This window comes from Protomyctophum bolini, assembly GCF_963924005.1.
Source record: "Protomyctophum bolini genome assembly, chromosome: 4".
Classification (NCBI taxonomy): Eukaryota; Metazoa; Chordata; class Actinopteri; order Myctophiformes; family Myctophidae; genus Protomyctophum; species Protomyctophum bolini.
In genome coordinates this window covers 14,840,205-14,865,869 of record NC_137865.1, presented here as the reverse complement: position 1 = coordinate 14,865,869, position 25,665 = coordinate 14,840,205, and the positions used below count along the sequence as shown (strand labels likewise).

At 45.1% G+C, this 25,665-nt stretch overlaps 1 protein-coding gene across 2 annotated transcripts; it reads left to right on the top strand.

Annotated features, from left to right (window-relative positions):
- The first annotated feature begins 21 nt into the window (after positions 1 to 21).
- On the top strand, positions 22 to 20,214 carry LOC308314881 (uncharacterized protein). Of its 2 annotated transcripts, XR_013963996.1 has the most exons (13): positions 22 to 121; positions 1,236 to 1,416; positions 2,355 to 2,412; positions 2,943 to 3,453; positions 3,742 to 3,863; positions 4,181 to 4,261; positions 13,617 to 13,712; positions 15,083 to 15,173; positions 16,139 to 16,239; positions 17,357 to 17,478; positions 18,490 to 18,589; positions 19,064 to 19,219; positions 19,277 to 20,214. XR_013963996.1 is itself a non-coding variant. In XM_080762651.1 (12 exons), exons 2-12 carry the CDS (start codon positions 1,274 to 1,276, stop codon positions 19,130 to 19,132), a joined length of 1,494 nt encoding a protein of 497 aa, XP_080618777.1. In that variant the 5' UTR covers positions 22 to 121; positions 1,236 to 1,273; the 3' UTR covers positions 19,133 to 20,213. The 2 variants fall into 2 exon arrangements, 1 of the variants encoding a protein (XP_080618777.1); XM_080762651.1 differs by having other exon boundaries at positions 19,064 to 20,213.
- The last annotated feature ends 5,451 nt before the right edge of the window (positions 20,215 to 25,665 follow it).

The window sequence follows — 25,665 nt, the reverse complement described above, 5'->3', positions numbered from 1 at the left end:
GGAAGTCACTCAGATGGTGTGCAATGCGCATGCGTGCCTCCTGGTGTTGCTGGTAGTCAATGAAATTTGAATGATTTAAAAACATTGTAACCATTTTAAATGTTTACGGAATCGTTACAAGGTAAACCGAAAGAATATCTTTATTATTATTATTATTAACTATTACTTATAGAACGTTTCTGTCGATTCGTTGTCTTGTTTGTCAGGTAAACTACCTCAGCTGTTTACATACAAATGGCGTTAGTTCACAGCTCTGTTATGTTATGTTTTTACGGTTAGTCTCTTTGCTTTTTTTTGCATGCCGTTTTCGCTTTCGATTGACTTGTTACAAGCAAGCAGTGGCCGGGTTGTGGGCATTCATTGTCTTTCTTATGTTCTCGCGATTACCGTTTGACTGTTCAAATGAAATGAAATGAAATAAAGCCAACGGTAGAATGGAGATCCGTCTCCTTTTCCGCGCTGGACTCCCTGCTGGGTCGTTCTGGTTCTCAAACATTTTCATGTGAAGAAGTAGGCCTACTTCACATCTCTCCCTAACCATAATTACATTTACAATTACATATTGAAAAGATGTGACCTGGATTTTTCAAAAAACAAATCTAACGTGAAACTAGCCGCAATTTGCAACTCCAGATTTCTTTTAATAATGGGATGAATAGAGTTGCAATACCCTCCATTGACTCCCCAATCATCTTTTTTGGTTTGCGATCTGCTTGTTTTAAACGACGTTAAACTCACCAACATTGCAACTGCAACACTTAGAAAAAATCACTTGCAGAGGATGTCTTGACAGAAAGTAGCTCATAACATCTCTACGGTGGATTTTTATGAAAAACAAGCTCGGCAGTTTGAAAGAGGATAATTCAAGCTTGTACTACAGCTTCAATGTTGGTGAGTTTAACGTCGTTTAAGACAAGCAGATCGCAAACCAAAAAAGATGAGTGGGGAGTCAATGGAGGGTATTGCAACTCTAGATTCATCCCATTATTAAAAAAATCTAGCGTTGCAAATTGCGGCTAACGTGAAACGCGAGTGGCTATTTTCGAAAACCCTCAGCCTGGAGGACAGTGGTCGCATAACCGCTTTTGCTACATAACCAGTGCTTAAAGGACCACTTCACTTGGTTTCAGATGAGAACTCCGTTTAGTTTTAGTCCGGTTGAGATTTCAATGTTGTGTATATGAATGTAATCATAACAATTGAATGTAATCTGTAGTTATAATCTTGTCTCTCAGATTCTGTTAGTGTGGATATGGCCTGATGATCCTCAGCCATGGAAGACACTTCAGACAGCTTCTCAGATCTGGACAGTCTTGGATGTCTGGACCAAGCATTCAGTCTCAGTGACAGTGTTTATTTGTTTGAACACAGTGTCAGTACCATCGTCACAGCAGACACGGTCGCGGAGACACCCAGGTAAACCTACTCGCCTCGAGTCGCCTGTCTTCCTTGTTTAACTCATTAAGACCTGGCTGATTCTACAAATTCAGTACATGTTTTCAGACGAACGGACCCCCAAATTACTATGCATTTGGCCACGGACCCCCATCTCAAGATTCTTCAAAAAGTTTCCAAAATAGATGTACACGCCTGTGTGAGCTTGTAGATCTGCTACTTTTGTGAACCACTGTTCTAAACCCAATATCCGACAGATCAAAATGCTTTTGACTTTTTGCCTTTTAGTGAAGATAGACAGAAAAGTGGGGTGGAGAGACATGCAGCAAAGGTTGTCATGAACGGGACTTGAACATGCGACGCGCTGTCAGGCCAGAGCCTATATATGGCATGCACCTGGACCACAAGGCCAGCAGGCACCCATCCGTATTTTCTATATTTAGCTAAAATCTCAAATGACACTGATGCTTTCCCGGTATTAACGAGTTGAAGATCCTAAAGTTAAGTCATTGATTCTCACAAATAAGTCTCACAGCTTTGTTCGACAAGAGACTGAAGACAGTTTACCAACATTGGAAACGGGAAACTATCGCAGAACCAATCCCAAAAAAAAAATCTTTAGGGTGGTACTTCATAATTGTACCTATGACATGATTTCCAAAGCAGTAAACATAGGGTTGTTAGCGACTGTTCTAGCTGTTAAATGTTTTGACCTTTACCCACTTAGTTATAATGGAGCTAAGTCAGCTAATTACTGATGATTATTTATCAAAAATCTCATTGTATCAGTATTTTGTGAAAGCACCATGCACCAATTGTCCTCCCCACAAATCCCCATCGACATCTAGGTATTGGGTCAAAAATATTCTATTTTGTGCAATGTTCATATTGGTCATCCCTAATGTAGCATTTTGATCTATTTTTTTCCTTTTCTTTTTTGTGTGTGTGTGTGTTTATAGTCCTCAGGTGAGGAGAAGGAGGAGGCATCATAGTCGTGCTGATGAGGATGTTCCAGCTGTAAGGAGTGGCTCTATTCACATGGTTTTCAAAGCAAAATATACATTTAACACAAGCCAACATTCACATTTTGAAGAAAAGTTCTTTAATGACCATTTATGGTTATTTTCATTCATCATGTTTGTCTGCTGGAGCATTGAGGAGAGAGAGAAAGAGAATGTGTTATTTTGTCACCCTGTTATCGGAAAAAATATATTTATCCACTAGAGGTGAAGCTGATGAGAAATATCTTTGTTTGTCGAATCCAACGGCCTGGAATGTCCTGTCCAGACCAAGGGGGGCTTCACCCTGAGCTAACTCCCTGACAGTCCCTGTGCTCCTCTCAACCGTGGTGTCACCTCCAAGCTCTCCAAAAAGAATGCCCTCTCATATATTTTCTTAGTGTCTGTATACCTCTCTCCCCAAAGCCGGCAAGATAACCAGTATTAACCATATTTACACTTGAACATTCGTATACCTGACGTCAACATTCGTCTGACTCTGAGCTGACCAGCCCAGTGTCTCAAGTGAAGGTGTGTGTTTGTCTTTAGGCTGCTGTTCGACTCCCAACCCCAGTCCCGCCTCGTGGAGACGGGAGACGAGAGAAGTCCAAGCGAAGCGTGTGTCTTGAGGCTGCGGTTCAACCTCCAAGCCCACACCTGTCTCCCCGCAGGTCCAAGCGAAGGAAAGTAAATCCTTCTCTGAGGCAGAAGCAGGAGAACAGCGCCCCCGCACAGACTGCAGGCTTCGTTCCTGCTTCTTCTCTAGACGACAACAGTTTTCTGAATGTTTGGCTGGATCCTTGCCAGCCGTCTACATCTTCTTCATCCTCATCTTCATGCTCCATCTCATATTCCCTGTTCTCCACTCATGGCTCAGTAGCCTCCGCCTCGGAGGGAGAGGATGTATCTGTGGACAACAAAGAGGTTGAGATTGACCCCTGTGGCCCGGCAGGCGCTGCCGCTGGCCAGTCCTATCGGGACAGGAGGAGCCCGATTGATGTAGGTTCCCTGTCGTTCCTCACAACCGAGGAGAGAGCCTGGCTCGGAGCTGAAACCACAGGTACACAAAGGCACCGCCGTTTTGGTCACATGTAGTGTACCCTGGCGACCCTATTCTGGGCATGTCATAATAGGTGAACATTTAGGCAAAAACAGCAGATACATAAGCTCAGTGTGATTTGGTGTAGAGGGGGGGAAAAAGGAGGTGCCAACTAAGAGTGTGAAGTTCAAAGATTTCAGCACCCTTTGAAATTATCTGGCGATAATGTGGTCAGCCGGTGGTACATGTTCTCACCAGCAAGGAGAACTGCAATATTAGATCCACTGATTTGTACCTCTGTCTGTCTAGCTGTAGAGCAATCAGCTCCTCCCCCTCCAGAGGAAATCCTCATCACCAGTGATGATGAAGATGAAGCCATGGTTCGCATTGCTCAGTCGGAGGAAGACGAGGTTATGGCCCGACGAATGCAGGTAGAATGACACTGGCAACTCTTCTCTACAAATCACACTTTAGAACATGAGTGAATGCAAACAAAGCAGATTTTGCCTGTCCCAAAACGTTTGGAAACTTACATTTGTTTGATTATTTCTCCCCTTTTCAGTAATTCCAATTGGTATTGTATTTCATATCGTTGATTAGTCACCTTTACAACAAGGTATAACTTGTAAGCATCGTGGAATGAGAAACGCAGCTAAATACTATCACTTTAACAGGTTTCCAGCTGGGCAGAGCTGCTAGGTGTGTTTCTTAAACTTTTATTGTATTATGTCACGTCTGTTGCCATTAGGAACAGTTTGACAGGGAGCAAGCAGAACCTCTGTCTTCATCCAGGAGCCACCAGCATCATCACCACCACCACAACCACATGGTGAGGCTATTCTGTCCTGTTCACATCTCATGGGGGTGGGGGTCACTGCCCTTGACTGGTTCTCTTCCTACCTCTTAGGTCGCCTTCACACCAGCTTTTCTGCGATTAAAACGAATCCTGCTGCACATTGTCGGAAAGTGTGAAGGCTCATTTGAATCCTGCATCAAAGAACCGCATTTTACTCCGCCAAAAAAACGGGGGTTTCGCTTCGCTTCCAATCGCACTTGATTTCGATTCGGTGCAGGTGGGAATGCAATCGCATCAAATAAAGGAAATGAAGCAAACAATGTGGCGGATGAATGAGGAGTAAAGTTGGAGAAGGAGAAGGGATATTTTACGTAGCGCTAAGATTTCTCCAAAAGAACAATCAGTGCGTGATAGGAGCACACACACACACACAGTCATCTGTCCAGTCCCCGACGGCCGACGACACACATGGATCCACGTTACCCTCAAGTCCTAACTATTACTAGAAGCATCATTTTAACACCATATATTTCACTGTGTAGTTTATGAATTGAACACATTTTTCTTTCTTTAAAAAAAAACAAACATGTTTATTGATTTTCTTTTACAGTACAAAGAAGTATTTTCAAAACAATTGACATATTCTTTCCCCCCCCCACATCCCCATGGCAGCACAAATACAAACAAAATATTATCACGAAATGTTTTGACAATAATAAATACAGAACAAAAATAAATAAATAATGACAAAATGAAAATAAAACATATTGCATACAGTTAAACAAATGCACAATGTTCGTCACAGTTCCCTACCCCCACCCCAAAGCTGACTACTCCAATTAACCACTATACATACTATTTTAGAGTTTGTTGTTCATGACATTTGCTGACCACCCGAAATTGTTCAAATAAGAGACATTGACATTGACTTGAAATCTTTGTTGCATTTTATTGTTCCACTTGTCCAGAAGCCATGGTTCTGACAACATGGAAAGACAGAGAAAAGTGTAGATCAGACAATTTGCAATCACTTTAGCTCAAAAACCAAATGCAATCAATTTAGCTCAAAACATTAAAGTATATAGTATAATAAGTATAACACATAATAATATAGACAAGAGCAGCTTACATTTGGTCAGGGACGCATGGGTCTGGCGTGGAGAGCTGTGTGAGTGGAGTGACTGTGTGTGGAGTGAGTGTGTGTTTGTAGTGGAGCACACCTGGGCTGACGGTGGCAATCAGCCCAGATGGCAGATGGCAGACACCTGTGAGTGATGGGGGGTGCAGTGATGGTGTGTGTGGAAGGGGAGTGTCCACCAGGGGCTGCCATTTAGGTTGCCTTTGGAAATTCTCAACAGCCGCCCCCACGGCAGCCCAGCTGCTGTGACTAGCCGGAATTGTCCAGAGGCGATCAAGGTGGCAGCGAGGGTAATGGAATGAGGCGTGCCACTGGTCGGGTGTAGATCCGATCCCGGATGGCGACGTCTGCTGATCGGACCCGTCCGTCCGGACTGGGATGGACCTTTGTGACCTTGCCTATTGGCCAGTGTGCCCTAGGCATTTGGGGGTCCATGACGAGGACTATTATGTCCTCTTTGAGGTTATCGGTTTCGGTTAGCCATTTGTTCCGAGACTGAAGGGTTGGGAGGTAGTCCCGTATGAATTGAGACCAGAACTGGTCCGCCAGGATTTGACTCTGACGCCAACGCCGCCGCCCCATGGACTCGGCAGCGTACGTGACTTGAGGTAGGTGGGAGTCACGCCGCCCCATGAGGAGCATGTTGGGAGTCACAGGGTCCAGGTTAGCCACATCAGAAGATGTATATCCCAGTGGTTTGGAATTAAGGATTCCTTCAACCTCCGTCAGTACTGTGTTAAGTACGTCCTCCGATACGGATTGGTGCCCAACCGCAACCTGCAGTGCAGTTTTGACTGAACGAATCTCCCTCTCCCAGAGGCCTCCGAAGTGGGGGGAGTTTGGAGGATTGAACTTGAAGGTGAGTTGGTAGGCACAAAGTTTTTTCTGTAGTTCGGGTTCCATGGCCTGAAAGGCTTCCTGGAGCTCTCGTTCGGCACCACGGAAGTTGGTGCCCCTGTCCGAATGTAGTTCCATAGGTTTGCCTCTGCGAGAGATGAACCTCCTGAGGGCAAGGAGGAATGCATCGGTGTCCAGGGAATTGAGGAGTTCGAGATGCACTGCCCTGGTTGTCATGCATTTGAATATCACACCCCATCGCTTCTCCGTGCGACGTCCGATTTTGACCATGAAGGGGCCGAAGCAGTCGACCCCTGTAGAATGGAATGGAGGGCTCAATAGCCTGAGGCGAGCAGGTGGTAGGTCGGCCATTAGGGGGACTTTTGGCTTGGAACGCCAACGATGACAGTCTGGGCATGAAGACTGATGGCGTTTCACTGCCTGCCTCCCTCGGAGGATCCAGTAGTGCCTACGGAGTTCGGCAAAGGCTCGCTCCGGACCAGAGTGGAGCAGTCTCTCATCAAAGTCCTTGATGAGCAGTTTAGTGATGGGGTGTAGAGGGTCCAGCACAACAGGGTGCAAGGGAGACTGGAGGGGGCCCTGAACATTCCGGAGCCTTCCGCCAACCCTTATGAGGCCGGTCTGCCCATCAAGCTCGGGGGCAAGGGTTCTGAGCCTGCTGTTGCAAGGCAGGAGTTTGTTGGCATGTAGGGCTTTCAGCTCCATGGGGAAGCTCTCAGCTTGGCATTGTTTGAGGAGTTGGAGCTCGGCATCCGCATAGGTTGGGGCTGGTGAACTCCCAGGAGTTTGACTGTGGAGCTCATCGTAGGTGAGTTGTACCAAGTCCTTCCATGAGGAGTACTGAGTGGAGTTTGGGGGCAGCTGACCCGGAGTTTGGATGGTGGTCAGGCTGCAAAAGGTGAGACCTTTGACTTCCGAAAGATCTGGTTGGGTTGTGCTTGCAGGCCGGACGGGCCAATGGTCGTGTGGTTGCTTAAGGAAAGCCGGTCCAGTTTTCCAACGACTTGGCTGGGATAGGTCAGCAAGGGTTTTTCCTCTGGTAATGTCGTCAGCAGGATTGTTGTGGGAATCCACATAACGCCAGGAGTGGGGATCTGTGAGCTCTTGAATTTCAGTTACCCTCACGCCAACGAACACCTTGAAACGGCAGGATTCAGATTGTAGCCATTCGAGAACCGTGGTGGAGTCTGTCCACAAAGTTGTATGGCGAAGAGGGATACTGAGCTCCCTTTGTAGGAGATGAGCTAGTTGGGCCCCAGCCAAAGCACCGCAGAGCTCCAGTCGTGGCATAGACTGTTGCCTCTTAGGAGCAACTCTGGATCTGGCCATGACAAAGCTGGTATGAAGTTCTCCGTTGTACTCATCAAGCAGATATGCAACTGCTCCGTAGGCCCGTTCCGAGGCGTCACAGAAGACGTGGAGGTCTTGAGTAAGGACAGTGGGTCTATCGGCTTGGGTGTAGCATCGAGGAATGGAGATGGACTCAATATCGGGTAGCTCTGCCTCCCAGGCTCCCCAGGCAGCCCGAATGTCCTCAGGCAGGTCGGGGTCATCCCAGTCTCTCTGCTTTGACCATAGCTGCTGGACAAGGACTTTGGCTCTGGTGAGGTAGGGTGTAAGGAACCCTAGGGGGTCATACTGTTGAGCAAGCACTTGATAGATCCTCCTCATTGTTAAGGGGGATGATTGCAGGGGCTTGTGCCGATAGCTCAAGATGTCCGGGATGCATTTCCACTTCAGGCCCAGAGTGGATTCAATGGGTTCGACCCGGTCCTGCGAGAGCCAGAGCTCTAGGCTCTGTGACCGGGCTTCGGGAGGTAAGTGTTCGACCACCCCTTGGTGGTTGCTGGCCCACTGTCGCACCTGGAAGCCACCTGAAGCTAGGAGTCCGCAGGTACGATCCACCAGGCATTTCGCTTCTGGAATGCCAGGACAGCTGGTCAGGCAGTTGTCGACGTAGAAGTTGTTTTCCACAGTCGACTTGATATCCTCGTGTCCTTCACAGTGATCCTTGACATGTTTCTGAAGGGCAAAGGTTGCACAACAGGGGCTGCTTGTGGTGCCAAAAGGCAGGACTTGCCATTCATAGACGTCAGGTGTCGCTTCCCGGTCCATGTTCCGCCAGAGGAATCTGAGCAAGGGCCGGTCATCCGGTAGCAGTCGGACCTGGTGGAACATGCCCTTGATATCGCCGCTAACTGCCACTGGATATTGGCGGAAGCGGAGAAGGACCCCTATGAGGGAAGGGCTCAGAGTTGGACCAGGGAGTAGTTGGTCATTCAAGCACATGCCCTGGAATCGGAATGAGCAGTTGAAGACCAGGCGATTCTTGTTGTTATGATGGACAAGATGATGAGGTAAGTACCAGGATTCTGTTGAACTGTTAATAGCCTTGGGAGGTACTTTCTTGACATAGCCAGCTTCCTCCAGCTTGGATATTTCCTTACTGTAGACAGTGGCCTTATCCTGGTCCTTTAGGAGCCTCCGTTCTGTACTCCGTAAGTTGGACATGACCGCTTCCATCGGGACTTTCAGTCTAGGAGCATCGGCCATGCGAAGGAGTGGGGTCGCATAGCGCTCAATGCCGTCGACATTCACCCTCTCTGTTCGGGCCTCCAGTATTTCGATTGCCTGCTTGTCCTGTTGCGACCTTGTGATGTGTTTCTCACTGCGGAAGGGTAGGACGTCCAGCTTCCATAGCCTTTCGACATGGCCGAGTAAGGAGTCAGCTGGGTTAAGAGAAGCAGTGAACAGGCATTGATGAGCTGAGGGACCGCTTTCAGGGAGACCCTCGTGACCTTGGAGGGTCCATCCCAGCTGTGTGTGCACCGCCAGGGGGCCTCCCTGAGGGCCTCTTCTCACCGGCTCTATAGGTGAGATCAAGTGAGAGTTGTCGGATCCAATCAAGACCAGGGGCTGGACCTTTCGGAAGGATCGGAGGGGGATATCCCTCAGATATGGATAGCGCCGCTTGAGGGACTGGATTGGGTAGGTTTGGTCGATGAGATCAATACCTTCGGCAGTGAATGCTTGCTTGAGAGGGTATCTGACTGATGGTGTGAGTATGGGAGATATCTCAAACTGCACACTTTTCCCTTCAAGGTGGGTAAGCTCTGATCGGATGGTGCGAAGAGCCAATACCTCCCTCTTCCCCTTCAACTGGAGATGTTTGACTGCAGCCGGGAGAATCATGGACCGGACTGAGCCATCATCCAGAACGGCATGTGTACTGAGTGACACATTGTTGTGCCATAGAAGTACTGGGACAACTTTAAGAAGTACACGGTCTGAAGGATTGGTATGAGAGAAGTAGATCTTGCTTTGTGGGCGGGAAGGATCCGACCTTGGCTCTGAGTCGGCCACGGGATGCAAGACCCGAAGATGAAGTTGACCGCAGTCAGGGCAAGGCTTCTTCAAGGTACAATCACTGGCCAAGTGAGAGGTACGGCCACACTTCCAGCATCTCTTGTCCTTTAGTATCCATGATCGCAGTTCCTCCTTAGTCTGAGACTCGATCTTGGAACATCTGGTAATGTAGTGGTCGTTGGCCCGGCAGAACAGGCAGTGAATGTTAGGCTTGTTATTGGATTTTCCTGGGGATTTGGATTTCTGAAAAGACTGGGTCTGAGGGACATCTGGTTCCGAGCCATGATAGACAGCTGCTTGGCTCTTGTTCTTGGTTGTCTTAGGTGGCCTGGTATTGGGTTGCTCCTGCTGATGGCCACTGTGGTACCGCTGAACGAGACGGTTAGAGAGCCTCTGCTGTTGAGCCTTGGATTGCAGCCATCCGGCCAAGTCCCTCAGGTTGTAGGGGTTAAGTGTGGCGACAGTGAGTTTGCCTTGTAGATGTAGGAACTCGATGAAGCTCTCCCTCAGATATCTTGGCAGTTTGCTCAGCAGGCGGTCGACATGTGAGCAGCAGTTGAGCTCGTAGCCGGTAGGACCCTCAAGAGACTCGAGCATGCTGACGAGCAAGTGAACCTGGAGTGAGAAGTGCTGGACAGCTTGGGGGTCATTGGATTTGACGTCCGGGGCTGTAAGGATCGCTGCAATCTCACTCTGAGCCAGCTGGTGGGGTTGACCGTACTGCAGCTGCAGGGCCTGCATCGCCGCGGTGTAGGGCTCCACATGATGGCGGCAAGACTGGGCAATCATCTGAGCCTCAGGGAATTTGAGGTGCTCAAGAAGGACATGGTATTTATATTTTTCACTCAATTGAACATGAGGATCGAGCAGGTTGTCGAGTGCCAGCTTCAGGTTGGCAAAGTCTCTTTCATTGTCTTGAGTGAAGTCAGGGATTGAAGGCTTTGGGATGCCATATACGGCTGGCCCATAGGGATGATGAGCTGGTGGTTGGCATGGTACCTGTACACAAGGCACCTGACCGGGAAGAGGTGGTCGAAGTTGGGCCACAGCATAGTGAAGAGGCGGAGGTGTGGGACATGAATTCCCAGGTCTGGCTGGCTGAGAAGGAGGCAGTGACTGAAGATGGCCAGCAGAGGGAGCCAGATCGTGATGAAAGGTTTGAAGGTTTGGTGACAGAAGTGGCTGGGAATAGGCAGGATGCGGTCGAGAGGGGGTAGAGTGGGAATGGACCACTTGGACTGGGGAGCGGATGATCTGCTGAACTGGGCGTATGGCTGGAGGAGGTTGAGTGGGGGGAGGTGAAGCTGACCGGTTCTTCTTAACTGTACTTGGAGGGAGGTTGTAGAGTTGGTAGTTGGTGAAGTGCTCCTCTGCAGAATTGTCCTCATTAGTATTTGAGGTGTGTTGAATCCTGACAGCCTTCTCCTTCCTGACGACCAACCGTCTATCCTCCGGTGTGGATGTTCCCACATGCTGAGGCCTGTTGCTCTGTGGAGCTTCTGGCCCCTGCCGGCCAGTGAGCCTGTATTGGTCTCCTAGGGGTAGCAGGGCTCCTCCTGGTGGCTCAGCCCCCCCTTCAGGCCGTGTTGGGCCGTGCTGAGTGGGGGATTCAAGGTATTCATTTGAATGCACAACCACCTCGTCGGGGTAGTCCTCTGCTTCGGAGTTGAGGGGGGGGGCACCTTCCCCTAGCTCCAGTGCACCTCCCTGTGCCCCAAGGAGGGGGCCAGTGGGGAGTGCTCCCCCCACCGCTCCAAGATGGTGGTCATCTGTCTCCTCCATTTGTTGGTTGCCACTCATTAGCAAGGTGCTAATGTGAGCTAGCAGGTTGGACCTCTCTCTCCCTTGCCTGCCAAGCTCCTCCATTTTCTTCCTCATGGCCTCCATTTCTTCCTTCCCCTCCATCTCTGCTCTTTTTAGAGCTTCGGCCATGCTGGCCAGGGACCCAATGGTCGGTGTGGCCTTTTGTGCGGGGGGGGGCTGTGCCGTCCCATACCTCTGGGGTTTCTGTCTATCCCTTCCAGGGTAGGTCTTGGGCACTGTTCCTTCACTTTCCTCTTGCAGCATATTTTCAATGCAATTTCAATGTTTTCAGTGTAGTATCAATCAAGTCAATGTCTTATTTGGGCAGTCAGCATCCGGTTAGAAGGACCATATTTTAGAGTTTGTTGTTCATGACATTTGCTGACCACCCGAAATTGTTCAAATAAGAGACATTGACATTGACTTGAAATCTTTGTTGCATTTTATTGTTCCACTTGTCCAGAAGCCATGGTTCTGACAACATGGAAAGACAGAGAAAAGTGTAGATCAGACAATTTGCAATCACTTTAGCTCAAAAACCAAATGCAATCAATTTAGCTCAAAACATTAAAGTATATAGTATAATAAGTATAACACATAATAATATAGACAAGAGCAGCTTACATTTGGTCAGGGACGCATGGGTCTGGCGTGGAGAGCTGTGTGAGTGGAGTGACTGTGTGTGGAGTGAGTGTGTGTTTGTAGTGGAGCACACCTGGGCTGACGGTGGCAATCAGCCCAGATGGCAGATGGCAGACACCTGTGAGTGATGGGGGGTGCAGTGATGGTGTGTGTGGAAGGGGAGTGTCCACCAGGGGCTGCCATTTAGGTTGCCTTTGGAAATTCTCAACACATACTGTACAAAGCCTCTTCAATATCACCTCGCTTAATGAAGTCCAAGAACTTCTCCCATATCTTATAGAATACCGCAGGTTTCTTCCTAATTACATATGTTAGTTTCTCATGTGCCAAACTGGTTGTTAAGTTCTTCAGCCAAAAGCCGATCGTAGGGGCATTGACATTCTTCCAACATAGCGCAATTGAGCGTCTGGCCTGTAACAGGCAAAGGTCGGTCATCATTTTTTCATTACTATTTACTGAGTACTGAGTATACATAATTTAGGACAAAGAGGAACTGGAGAGACATAATGGACCACAGACCTCCAGAATGTTTTAATCTCTTCACATTCCCATAAGCAGTGGAACAGTGTACCTTTCCCCACATTTATAACATAAATCAGGAATGTTTGGATCAAATTTATTTACTTTCTCCGGCGTTATGTAAGTTCTCATTATCCAATTATACTGAATTAGTCTCAATCTAGTATTGATAGTTGATAGCATTTTAATGCAGATGACATCCAGCTTTATTTTTCTTTTAACACCAACTGCCCTGCTGATTTTAATTTTTATGTTTTACTTGAATGTATATCAGCCATCAAGGCCTAGATGGCAGATAACTTCCTCCAGCTAAACAATGACAAAACTGAGGTACTTATTGTTGCCCCTGAAAACATTGTGCCTAAGGTGGAGGACTGTATTGAGCCCCGGCTCAAACCCAATGTGTGTCCAGACCTCAGGATTTCACATGCCTCAATTTTAGACACGCATTCAATCTAAACTAACTAAAGTTTGTAAATCATTTCAGGCTGTAGCGGCCAAATGGAATCTCTGAGATTTACACCCCCTGTGGACATTTTTAAGAACTGCCTAAAGCATTTGAACAAGCATTTGTGGATGGTTCATCTTGAACTAGATTTCGGATTGATTTCTGGTGCTTGTATTGTTGTTTTGTTTCAGCTGAATTGTACAACAATTTTATTTGTATTGCATGTAAAGCACTTTGTGAGACTGTGAACGGTGCTATATAAATAAAATGTACTTGCTTACATAACCCACTACCCAGTAAGACCCGAGGCCAATTCTACTGCTGGTATCTGTTCCTAGACATTAATGCAAGAAGATTATCAATGCATGTACATAAAGATTAAGGCGCAGTGTCAAATTCAACCATAGTCCTCAAAGGTTGCTTTACTGGTACAATCCACAGGTTGGTCCATGAGGAAAAACAAATGTATAATCCACAGGTAAAACATACCATATAACCTACACTATATTATGAACAGGTTCCTAAACAGCCAGTTCTACCAGTCAGAGCTGCTGGTCATGCATACATACATCATTTTGACGTTAATGTTATTTATGTCCAATCTTTTGCCATAGGAACAGTTTGAAAGGGATCAACGGGAAGCTGAGTCGTCTAGGAGCCATCAGCATCTCCACCACCATGACTACCATGGCAACCACCATGGTCACATGGTAAGACTGTTCATTTCACCAATCACACATGAAGATAAAACTACTAAGACTCTTATATTATCTTTATTACTGAGTGATCAGTATTACATTTACCACTTTGAGGTTTACAATTGAGCAGTTGAGACGAATAACAGTACTAATTATCCATAATGTATAAACCAGTAAGACGCGCAAACGCGGGAAGCGAACGCAGCTGAGACCCTGCAGATCATGTTTTTCTGTCTGTCTGTCCCGCTGTTACTGTCCCGCTGTTACTGTATATGTGGACCTGGCCCCTTTTGTGCCCATATATGGAGCTGAGTGATTTCTGATGCAACACACTCCATATTTGGATAGCGGGACAGACAGACAGACACACAGACAGACAGACAGACAGACAGACATGATCTGCTAGGTCTCATAGTAAGTGCTCACTGCGTTCGCAATCACTGCGTTCGCAATCATGGATAAGGGGTCAGGACAGGTTATAAAACAGCTAATAAACAAAATGTATTTATTATTATCATCTCATTTTCATGAGAGTTAGCAGATTGTTGCTAAAAGGACACTTTGTTCAATGTAATGTTAAATCCATCTTTAAAAAAAAAAGAGTACATTTATACAGTATGATATGAACAAACTCATTATAAAATGTGTTCTGGCACTAAGAAGGGTCGAAACGTTGATTCTTCTCTAAATAAAATTATTAGGAGCTGAAGAACTGTGGGACATCCTACCTTCTTTCTGTACAGTGTACATGTATATTCTTTGTTCAGCATCTGTCAAAACATTTCTGAGATGTGCTTACAGGAAAAATAATGCAGAATGACATAATGTGCTAATGTCACACTGATAATGTTTTTGTGAAATGTACCTTCTATTGAACCAGCTCAGTGGCCATGGTCTTGTGGATGGAGTGTCCGCCCTGAGCTGAGACTGGGAGGTCGGGGTTCATTCCCCGGCCGGGTCATACCAAAGACTCTAAAAATGGGACCCAGTTTGACACTCAGCATCAAGGGTTGGCTTGGGGGTAAGTCCCTGCGACATACTAGTGTCATGTCCAGGGGGTGTACTTGTACATCAAGCTGCCTCACGCTACAGAAACAGGAGATAGGCTCCTGCCCTATGGGCCTCATGGCTCGGCAAGGCTTCTTACCTTCTATTGAGCAGTCTTTAGGATTGGAACTACCACATGGGCACCGGTTACGAGGTCGTCCCATGCTAGCATATGTGGATGTACTCAGAAAGATGCAGGAGTGCAAAGCACCAACGAGCTGTCCGCATGTATGGAGAACCGGGATGACTGGAAGCGACGATGGAAGGCTCGTCTGAGGATGACCTTGAGAGATCCCATCGATTGTGTTAAATGTGTTTTTTTTTTGTCTGTGTAGTTTGGTATGCTGTCAAGCTCAGTTTGGACTCCACCTTGGTTGGATGCTGTCCAGATGGCTGCTCTCGCTCCTTATCTCTATGAAGAAAATGGTAAGACCCTGATGTCAATCAGTGTTCATTTTGTGGACTATGACGAAAAATGCTCGACTACCATTTTTCACTGACTGAAACTAAATAAAAACTAAACTATGATGCAATTTCGACAGGAAAACTAAGACTAAAATATTAGGGACGAGTGGAGAAGAGATCCAATAGAACTAAAATAAGTAATTTTATGTTTGGTTGCACTCGCTTGCACAAAATGGCAGATTTACAAGTTAACACCCTGAGCAGCAATAAACGGAGTTCTCCGTCCTATCAAATGGTAACGCCCAGCACTCAGGGCGGAGATTAATAAAAGGACGGCGATGTATTGATATCAAAATTGATTGCATTGCTCCACAGGCTGGGAGTGTGTCCGGTTGGGACATCATCCAAAATATTCCCCTCCATTTTAGCGGATCAGATAAATTTAAAGATTTAAAATCTTAAAACGTGAATAACTCTTCATCTAAATCATTCCGTCCGATTCTAAGATTATGTTTTAGACGACTAGTGACGGGACCATCGCGGTCCCGTCACTAGTCATTTTAGAATTAATCCCCCCCCCCGCTATTCATGTCAGTGGAAGTTGCTCAGTGGCGACCGTCTACTTCCGCCTTTTTTTCGATTTGGGCACCAAACTTTGTTGCCCAAATGCGGAAGTGCAACCGAGCGCTCAATGTTAAAGCCCAGCTGCACGGGGTTTCCTCGTCATGAATCCACGGGTCCGCCTGCAGTCCTTCCTCTTACCACTAGGGCCCAGTGCTTCAACGTTGGAGCGCCTCACTGGCCCCTTGGGTGCATCGCTAAATGTGCTCCGTTGCTGCAAATCGCTGGGCGCTCTGATTTAATGGTCCTAAATACCCCTGGGCGTTCATGGTGTTAACAGGTTGTGAGCTTGTATATTGGTTATTTTCAGCAGCAAAGGATTAGATAATGTCCTAACGTTTTGTGTGTGCGTGCGTGTGTTACAGATGTGACTGCTAGACAGCATAGAGGAAGGGGTTCCCGTAGAGGCTCCCGTCAGCGTCGGCTCCCACACCGCTTTGACGGTTCACCTGGAAACGACTACGAGGTCAGGATGCTGATCCAATCAGATAATTCATCTGTTGTTTACGTTTCGCCATGCATGATCTAACTCTGGGTGGGCAAAACGTCTGGTCATTCGTTTTAGATATCATATGAGACACTTTTTCTAAAGGCTGGAGAGATCTACTATACACCACCCAAGCAGACAATGAATATACCGCCACTTTGAAGTCTTGTTATAGGCCAGCTTAGTTGGGAACTTGGGATGTTGAACTTTGGGAGAACATTGCATTGCATAGCTACTGTACGTGGCCATGATATACCGGTACTGTGAATCTAACTGTCTTCATCAGTTCTCCTATGCCCCATGAAAGGCGAACCTGGAATCGTGTTCACCCTCTCAGTTTTAGCACATAATCTTTAATCATAATCAACTTTATTGTCACGTGCAAAAGAGTGGGTAAAATTCTCTCAACATTGCAGTTTACAAAATAGATTGAATAGGGAATAGAGAGGAAAGAACACTTAATAACAGGTAAGCACAGGTCAATCAAATTTATAAAGTTCAACATAGGCTTACATAAAGTGCGTGATTGAACACATTTGTTGGAAGTCAAACATGCTTCTTGTGTAGGTGGAAAAGACCTGCATCCAAAAATTGTACATGATAAAGTAACATTTTTAAATATTATTATTAAATATTAAAAACAGACCATCTGCCAGTATATAAAACTTTATTTATAAAACTAAAAACAAGAATAATTTTGTGGACAGTGTAATGGCTCTATAATTGTTATGTTATGTTACCCCTTAATTAAAGACCTGTTGCATCAAGATCTTTGGTTACTGTTGCTAATGAACGCTATAACTGAATAAATTAAATGTATACGCTTGTGTTGAATTTATGCTCTGTCTCTACATTGCGCAACAACAAAGTATGAATGTGTTTATGGGCTATTGTCTGAGGTTTTCCAAATACGGTAGTCCTGCGATGCCTGCTCTGGATTACAAATACATGGTTGCCTAAAAGGTCTTCTGTCCCATTCTGATCAATAGAACTGATTCTCTAGACTAGAAACACTTTAAGACCAGAACCACAAGACATTTTCTCTACGGTCTACAGTTCATTGTTATGTTGATGCAATATTGTGTTTGTGTTACAGGCTCTATTGGAATTTGAGGAGAGACAGGGAACGGTTGTAGCAAAGAAGACTTTAAGTAAGAGTGAGATCAACAGGTTTCCCACCAAGAAATATGACTCTGCTCAGACTGCTGCAAACACACGGTCAGTCTCCTGTCTGTCTGTATGCCTGTCTTGCTGACATCTGTCTATTTGTATATCTGTTTGTCCATTTTTGAGATTCATTATAATTTCTCTGTACTTTTATCAGTTACCTGGGTTCGCTTCACTGGCCAATGTCCAGAGAGTCATTCTGAGTGATTTTGATTGTTGGCCTTCATTTGCCCTTGATGGTAGTCCTTATATGTACCTTTGGTATTGTTCTGACTTATTATCACTATTTTGGATCAGATTACCCAAACTGTAAAAGCACTTCTGGTACCAAAAGTTTTTTTTTTTAAATTCCTAAAAATCTTTAAAAATGAAAAATTGCTAATCTTAAATGTATATATATTTTTTAATATTTAAAAACATTAAAAAAATATTTAAACATTCTGTAACAAGCTAAATACCAGCAAGTTTTAAACTTTGAAAAAAGAGAGGAACTAACCAGGTGCTCAATGGCGGTAGCAGGATGTGATAATGATAGAAAGGTGCTCACACGCCACACGGGGATCAAAAAACGGGATCAATACATAGATAAAAAGAGAAGGATCCGGGCACACAAGGTTAAAACAAATTTTAACCTTGTGTGCCTGGTTCCTTCTCTATTTATCTAACTTTTAAACTTTGTTGTAATGTTGTGAACTTGCTTCTTGTTGTGGTGGTTGTTCAATTTATTTTATATCACTCTGTGGGGTTTGAAAGTTACCTGCCCTGTATAACGAGTCGACTACTATATAAGGGAGGTTATCATATACTGATTACTATCACCTGATGAAGGCCGTTCACGGCCGAAACGTCGTGTCATGAGAACACTGTTTGAGCAAGGACTGTGTGCAGACTACTTCTTCTCTGTATGTATCCACATTTGGTCCAGCACCAGCAAGGAACTGAATGTGCGCAAGCCACCTGCTTTTTAAACCGTTTGTCAATTTGTATCACTGTATGCCTGAATGTAAATGGTAAAACTGTGGTTTTACCATTTAACTGACTAATTGACTGATTGATTGACAGGTGTCAGATCTGTTTCTGTGATTACACCTGTGGAGAAGAGCTCAGGATGCTATCTTGTTTCCATGACTACCACATGGAATGTATTGACCGATGGCTTAAGGTAGAGTGATAATTATTCAATCTACGTCGAGAACTTGTGTCACTGGTTCAGATGACCTTGGACCAAAATTGTATTCCTAGACCAGTGGTTCCCAAACTGGAGGTCCCCAAATTATTTTATTTTTTTGGGGTGGGGGTCCCCAGATGATTAGCTCAATGTGCAACATTGTAAAGTAAAAACAGTAAACAACATACAGTATTATACAGCGTATCTGCCTATTTCTAAAGTTACAATTTATGACTTAAGACTTTTTTTAATACCAACTTGTCAAATATTACCCAAGAGAGAGGCAGACATTGAAAAAAAAAGTTTGTTCTAAATCTAGACCAATGATTACTTACTGTATGTTTTAGCCAACATTTTGGAGGGAAAAAAAGCTAAATAGTATAATATATTACTACTATTTGAGATCATTTCACTTGATTTTCAGTGGCTGGACTGATTGGTTTGTGATGTTTCTTTCTTTTTTAACAGGTAAACGCTACCTGCCCTGTGTGCCGCTGCAACATGGCTGAAGGCGAGTCTCTGGGTGGTCAAGCATAAATCCTACCTCAGACTGACTGACCTGTCTGTCTTCATTCTGGTCATCCAGCCTCTACCATAGGAACAGATAAGAAGGAAGACACTAAAGTCGTGTGTCTAGACGCCGGGGCTGCCCCATGTCGGTGGCAAATCTTGCACCGGAAGTTCGATGAAATACATGGCAGTGAATGGAGCCAGCTGGACCAGCTCATGAACAAACATTTATGAACGATTGAGACCTTTGTCATAAAGTTCAGGAATATAAAAAGTTATATCACAGGTTGTTTTCTAATCACTTGCTTTTCAATGTGCACAGTACATCATTTTATTGAGGCATCTAAACAGTGGCAGGTTTCTGTTTCACAAGATTTGGTTGCCAGACAGGAAACTGGGTTTCTCGCGATGCTTGGCATGTTCAGAAACGTACTTTGTGCTCTTTAGATACCTCTATAAAATTACATATTGAAAAGCAACACAGCAGACAATGTGTTATATGTATTATTTTATATTCCTGAATCGATTATATGACCAGCCGGCTCCATCCACTGCCATGTATTTCATCGAACATCTGGTGTGAGATTTGCCACCGTCATGGCAGTGGCATGCATTGTTAATTTATTTTATACAACTCTGCAAAGTTGTTTTTACACGTTTGTTCTCCAACTAAAGTCCTCTTTGTAACAAGAACTGCCCCCTAGGTGCTCTTGTGCAACATGTAGGAATATATGCAACTACAGACCAGTATTTTAATAATTGAGACTAGACGAAGCATCGTACGTACCAGTCATGTCTTTTCCTTCCATCTGTTCCTAGCCTCTACCCAAGTCTCTCTGCCAGTCCTAACAGGAGTTCAGAGACGCTCAAGCTTTTTTATGTTTTTGTTTTTTTAAACTTTTTACCTGTTTGCTTGTCTTGCCTTATCTCTGCTTAACAAAATGGCTGCCATTGATTGTTAATTAATGGTTTGCTTTGTGCCCTTATAGCTACATTCCACTCTCATTCTCTGTCACAGGACAATGGACAAAGGACAATGCTGCACCACAACACACACACAGAAGTGGCTGGCAAAAAAACAGTTTTATATTTTATTGATATTGTTTTTACATAATAAAAAGCAAATGTAATATTTTGTCTGTGGGTGTACATGTCTATGTTAATTTCCCATATTGTATCCCAATCTGTACATTCTCTGTTCTGTGTTGATACTATGTTTTGACATACAGTATGACCCAAAGCCATACTGTAATATTTTTGGTTGTCAGAAAAAATAAGTACAGTACAGGGGACAGCCGTAGCTGAGTGGTTAGTGAGTATGACTGCAAGGGTAGCCAGAGCCTCTGCTTATCCGACTACTAGGTACGATTCCAGGCCTGTGCCAATAGAATAGAGTAGGCTATTTGACATTTAAGTGCATGGGAAATGTTGGAGTGCAGCTCTCAGGGTCAGCATTAAAAAAGAGAAAATGCAGATGAGACGGGAAAAACATACAATCCTAGAATAAATAAGTACTTCATAGTCTACCTAAAAACTGCAAAAGATGGTGCATAATTCAGTTCATCTTTTGTGATTCATTTAATCTGTGCAAAAAATAGTGCCATTCATCGATCACAATTCAGAATTCACTTCATCTTTCGTGAATCTGTCATTGAATTATTGACTATACTGTCCTTAAATGTTCTCGGCTACTAATCACACAGTGGCAGGAAAAAAATGTGGTGTCTCAGGTTGTGTCCTTGACTCCTTACTCCTAAAGGCTCATACATAGTCTGGATTTCCGGTGGTTAGGTGACCACCGCTCCAGCCTTTCACTCTGTTTGGTTTGTACTCACCACCGCTCAACGTTATTTCAGCTCCGGTAGTCAGCTCACCACCGGAGCGGTGGTCACCTCACCACCGAAAATCCAGACTATGAATAGGCCTTAAATCCCGAACAGAAGGTGAGCACTGAGCAGGATGGTATTATTGTATTAAGGATTCTCTGTGCTCTTCTATACAGTGGTGTGTGTGTGTGTGTGTGTGTGTGTGGTCGTCATCGGCATGCTTTAATAAGTTGTATCTCTTTTGGGTGGAAACCAAAAACGTGTTGTAGTTGTGAGTTGATTTGGAGCAGCTACATACATCGTTGCGCCTTTGCAAGGTCATGTCGCTGGCTTCCTTTGACAAAGAATGGAGTCAATTAATGGATAGGCCCGTATTAGGCCTATATTTGTGTTGAAAACCGAGATTAATGATAAATGGCAAAAATTGAACACAAGGATTAAATACCAAAAAACGAAGCTTAATCCAAGCTGCTACACCGTTGTAGGCTACGAGGGATCATAATTTATCTGGCCCAGTTGTTGGCTTTCCGTTTAATAGCATATTAATCGGTTTCAGCTGGAAAACGGCATCGCCTGTGGAGAAATGGAGAACGGCGAACTAATTGGCTACAAACTAAGGGACGTCTCAGTTGACTGTGCAAATCTGCGCCTCCGGCCGGTGTGGGTACAGGTGTGGGTAGAAGCCAAGCAAATGTTTGTGTTAACGTGTGTGACGTCAGCCCAGCGCTCTGGTCAATGTGGTGACTGTGGTGTGGTCATCATGGCCATTTTTGGTCACGGAACACGTTGTGTTGCGTCACTGTGTGACGTGACGTCACGCAAGAGTTTATAAATCCAGATGATTGGTTGTAAATCTGTAGTTAATCTTTGGCGTCTCGAGCAGCATCATCGAAGCATCATTCCTTAGCCATCCAGACGAGACTGACTAAACAATGGCCACATTGCATACCGAGCAGCAGCCAGTGACAAGTCAACTGAGTCAAGCTGAGTCATCTGCGCAGCCGCAGCCTACTCTTCATCAGTCATCTATTGTCTCAAGGCCGCTCCGCCTGCCCGGGCCTGGACTACAATACTCTGGGCTTCATCCTTCCATCACCGTACCCCCTGGAGGGAGGGGGGTGCAGCACCACATATACCACCACATAGTAACGACGATGGGCCAGCAAGGAGCGCTAGGAGCAGGCATGGCTGCCCCTCTACGGCAGTGTAACCCCGGCTCCAACCCTCAGGGGATCATGGTGATGGCCCCCACCGCCACCACGGCATGCCAAGAGGACGACGAAGACAAGACGGAGTCCTCCAAGAGGAAGCTCCGTCAGTCCTCCAAGAGGAAGCTCCGTCTGGACAGCAACAGGGAGTCTGCCAGGAAATCCCGGCAAAAGAAGAAGGAGTACGTGGACCAGCTCAAGAATAACATTGACACGCTGGAGGCCGAGAATAAACAACTGAAGCAGAAGATGTATCACTTGGAGAATTTTTGCAAGGAATTTAATATTCGTTTCACTGATGATGTGCCCAGGCCCAGCGGTCAGAGACCACATCTTTGGGCTGGGACGGGGGGGACTCTGGTGTAGGCATAGCCTCCCCCTAAGCCCCCTCCCCACGAACCCAATTGACTGACTTCTATATGTAAACAAATTCATTACCCCTCTAAATAACCAGCCCCTCCATCATTTTATGGAGCCATTGCTGCTTTGGGGTTAATTTTTTTCTTCTTTTTTTGAATCTTGGGTTATTATTTATCCTGTCCAACGAATAGCCCCATTCTGTCTATGATTACAGTATAGAAGGAAATGCAGTCTCTGCATTCTTCAATCTTTTTGTTTCTCAGCGGAGCCAGTGTATTCTTCCTTCCCCTACCCCGCCTATACAACTATTATCTCCTACTGAACTTTTTTTCGTTTGTTTTGGGGACCTGCTGCTATAGTTGTTGTGCATATAGAAGAGAATGCCCCTACCCAACACTACCTTGTGTATAAATGAATAGAAAGGATGATACTTTGTGCATTGTTTTTTTACATTTCTTATCCATACACGAAAAGCAATGACTAGTCTAAACTAAGTATGCACCCCACATTAAAAGCTGGATATAGGAGGGGCTAGCACCCCTCAAAAAACATAAATTGATTCACCATAAACAAACATATACAATCAATCCCTCACCTAAACTGTTAATTAAAACGGTGAATTGTCCAACCTATATACAGTAGGTCAATGCCCAATGATGCATGTTTCAATAACTATTGTACCCTTTGTGGCCTACCCATTTTCAGCGTACCTCTGTGCACATATTCAGAGTGCTTTGAGGCCAGTTTGATGACCGTAATGTCATATTGATGACATCAAGGATCTCCGTATATGGGCATAGAATACTTGGAAGCCAGTCTTCATCATCAGTATCATGATGTAATATTGATGACATAGCCGGGATCCCCATACTGTATATGGCCATAGTATACTTGGGACAGGGTTAGTAATGCAGTGCGTCGGAATAGCAGGCTTTGGAATGTCGCAACAGGCACACAGAGATTGTATATAATTCATACTAGTTCGACTGGGCCAATGCCCTTTTGGTGTTTTACCCCCTCAGGCCGGGAACCCATTTTTTGGTTCTGTACAGTATGTACAGTATTCAAAATAATATTTTTTTTGATGCTGCTATATAAATATTTGAAGTTTTTCAGAAACCTTAGGTCGGGATTTAGAGACGTTTTTAGAATCGGCCTCAGGCCTAAATGGGAATGATGCCCATTGGGAAGGCATGCCTGTCTGGTTATGCAATACTCATTCAGTCATTGTACCCATTGTCAGATTACGCGTTGTACCCATCTATCAGTGTCCCTTTTATGCCCATATATAGAGTTCCGTTTCAGCCATGTTGTCCATATGAAATCCAGGTCATTATACTGTATGTCGTCAGTATTGATGTCATATTGTGATGACATCAGGGTACTCCATATATGGGGCGGCTGTGGCTCAGGAGGTAGAGCAGGTCGTCCAATGATCCATGGGTCGCGGTTCGAATCCCGGCTCCTCCTGTTTACATGTCGAAGTGTCCTTGGGCAAGACACTGAACCCCAAATTGCTCCCAATGTGCTGGTTGGTACCTTGCATGGCTTCTGCTGTAATCGGTGTATGAATGTCTGTGTGAATGGGTGAATAATGCACAATCTATGTAAAGCGCCGCTAAATAAATGCACCATTTACCATTCATGGGGATTTACAGATGTAATTATATTTTTCGGACAACCAGCCAATCCACCCTTAATTCTTCTGTGATACACATCAAGTTTGAGCGAAGTTGATATTTTCGGTGTAACACATCGTCTCTCTAGGTCTAGGTCGCCTCTAGGAGGTACTAGGTGCTCCTGCGTCTTTCTTGAGCACATCCACATGTGGGACGTCCTCGTGACTGGCGCCTGTGTGTTTGTTCCCAAAATACTTTGCTGGTAGGCAGCTCTTGGTGTGTTTGGCAGTGTCCTGCTTGTCCTGGCTACTATTTTCTGGCTCACCTGTGGCATTCCATCATACAGGTTCTAATTGGTAACATGTGTACTCTTGCTGATGTTAAGTACTGCATGCAGCATTCTGGTGTAGCAGTGTAGCACCCATAGACTTCTGCAGGGTTGGCTTCAGGGTCCACCAATCATGCAAGTGCCTTCCTCACTTTAAGATCTTGTTCCGTTGAGTTGACTTATGAGCCCAGGTAGTTGAACTCCTTGACTTCCTTCAGAGCAGTGCTTCCTGTTGTTGTCAGAGGTGGATGCTCTGATGGGATGTTATACTGTAGGTGATAACTTTTCTTGGCATTCAGCCGGAGGCCAACCTTGGCACACTCAGACTTCACTCTGTTTAGGAGCTCCTGAGCTTGTTCTACGTGGTCGGAGAGCAGGTGTCGTCTCCACCTCTTTGGTGTTATAGTGTAAGGCCAAGATCCTGCTCTCATCCATTTATGGCCTTCCTTAACACGTAGTCTAGGGCTTTATGACGAAGAGGAAGGGGGCTAGGGTGTCCCCTTGCAGTACCCCAGCCAAGATGTCAAACTCCTCATTGTTGCCATCTGGGGTCACCACCTTGGCCCTTGTAGCGGTGCGAATACCATCAGACAGGGACAACTTCTTGCTTGCAATTTAAATTAATGTTATTTCCTATACGGTTTAACAATACTAAAAACAGGGGAAAAGGGAGGTGGAACAAGTTGGCGTCAAGTTCATACAAATCTTAATCAAATCGAAGAGTGTCACTTCCTGCCTATAAGCACTTGGGCCCAATCACACTGATTAGGGATGACACGTCATTATCCTATCTATTGTCTTCTTTAAAGTGCTATAAACAGTGCAATTCAATTAAGCTATATTACAAAACTATATTCAACAGCCCTTGTTCCTGCATACAGTACATGGCCTCTATTGCTCGGAGTAAGCCGTAAGCCGTAATAGCCAATCTACAAGCTCACAACACGCTGCAACGTGTCACATTGTGATGTGCTGTGAGCTTGTAGATCTGCTATTTTCACTAGTTTGGGTCCAGGATCAACTTTATCTTTTGGGTCTCGAGCTAAAAAATTGTACTGCTGTAGTCACCTCTAAACTGCATATTGCTGAACATATTGTTTTTCTTTTCAATGTATTTTTATTGAGGGTCTGAAATTGCACAAATAGCCCCTCCTATATACAGCTTTTGTCCCCACACGTGAAAATGTCAAATGTCCGCCAATTATAATGTACATTTTGT

Bases quoted from the DNA above. Each gene is read 5' to 3' on its own strand.
- LOC308314881 (XM_080762651.1), top strand. From the start codon at position 1,274: ATGGAAGACACTTCAGACAGCTTCTCAGATCTGGACAGTCTTGGATGT. The intron at 3,864-4,180 runs GTAGAATGACAC...TGTTGCCATTAG, and splicing joins TTATGGCCCGACGAATGCAG to GAACAGTTTGACAGGGAGCA. The intron at 13,713-15,082 runs GTAAGACTGTTC...TTGTCTGTGTAG, and splicing joins GCAACCACCATGGTCACATG to TTTGGTATGCTGTCAAGCTC.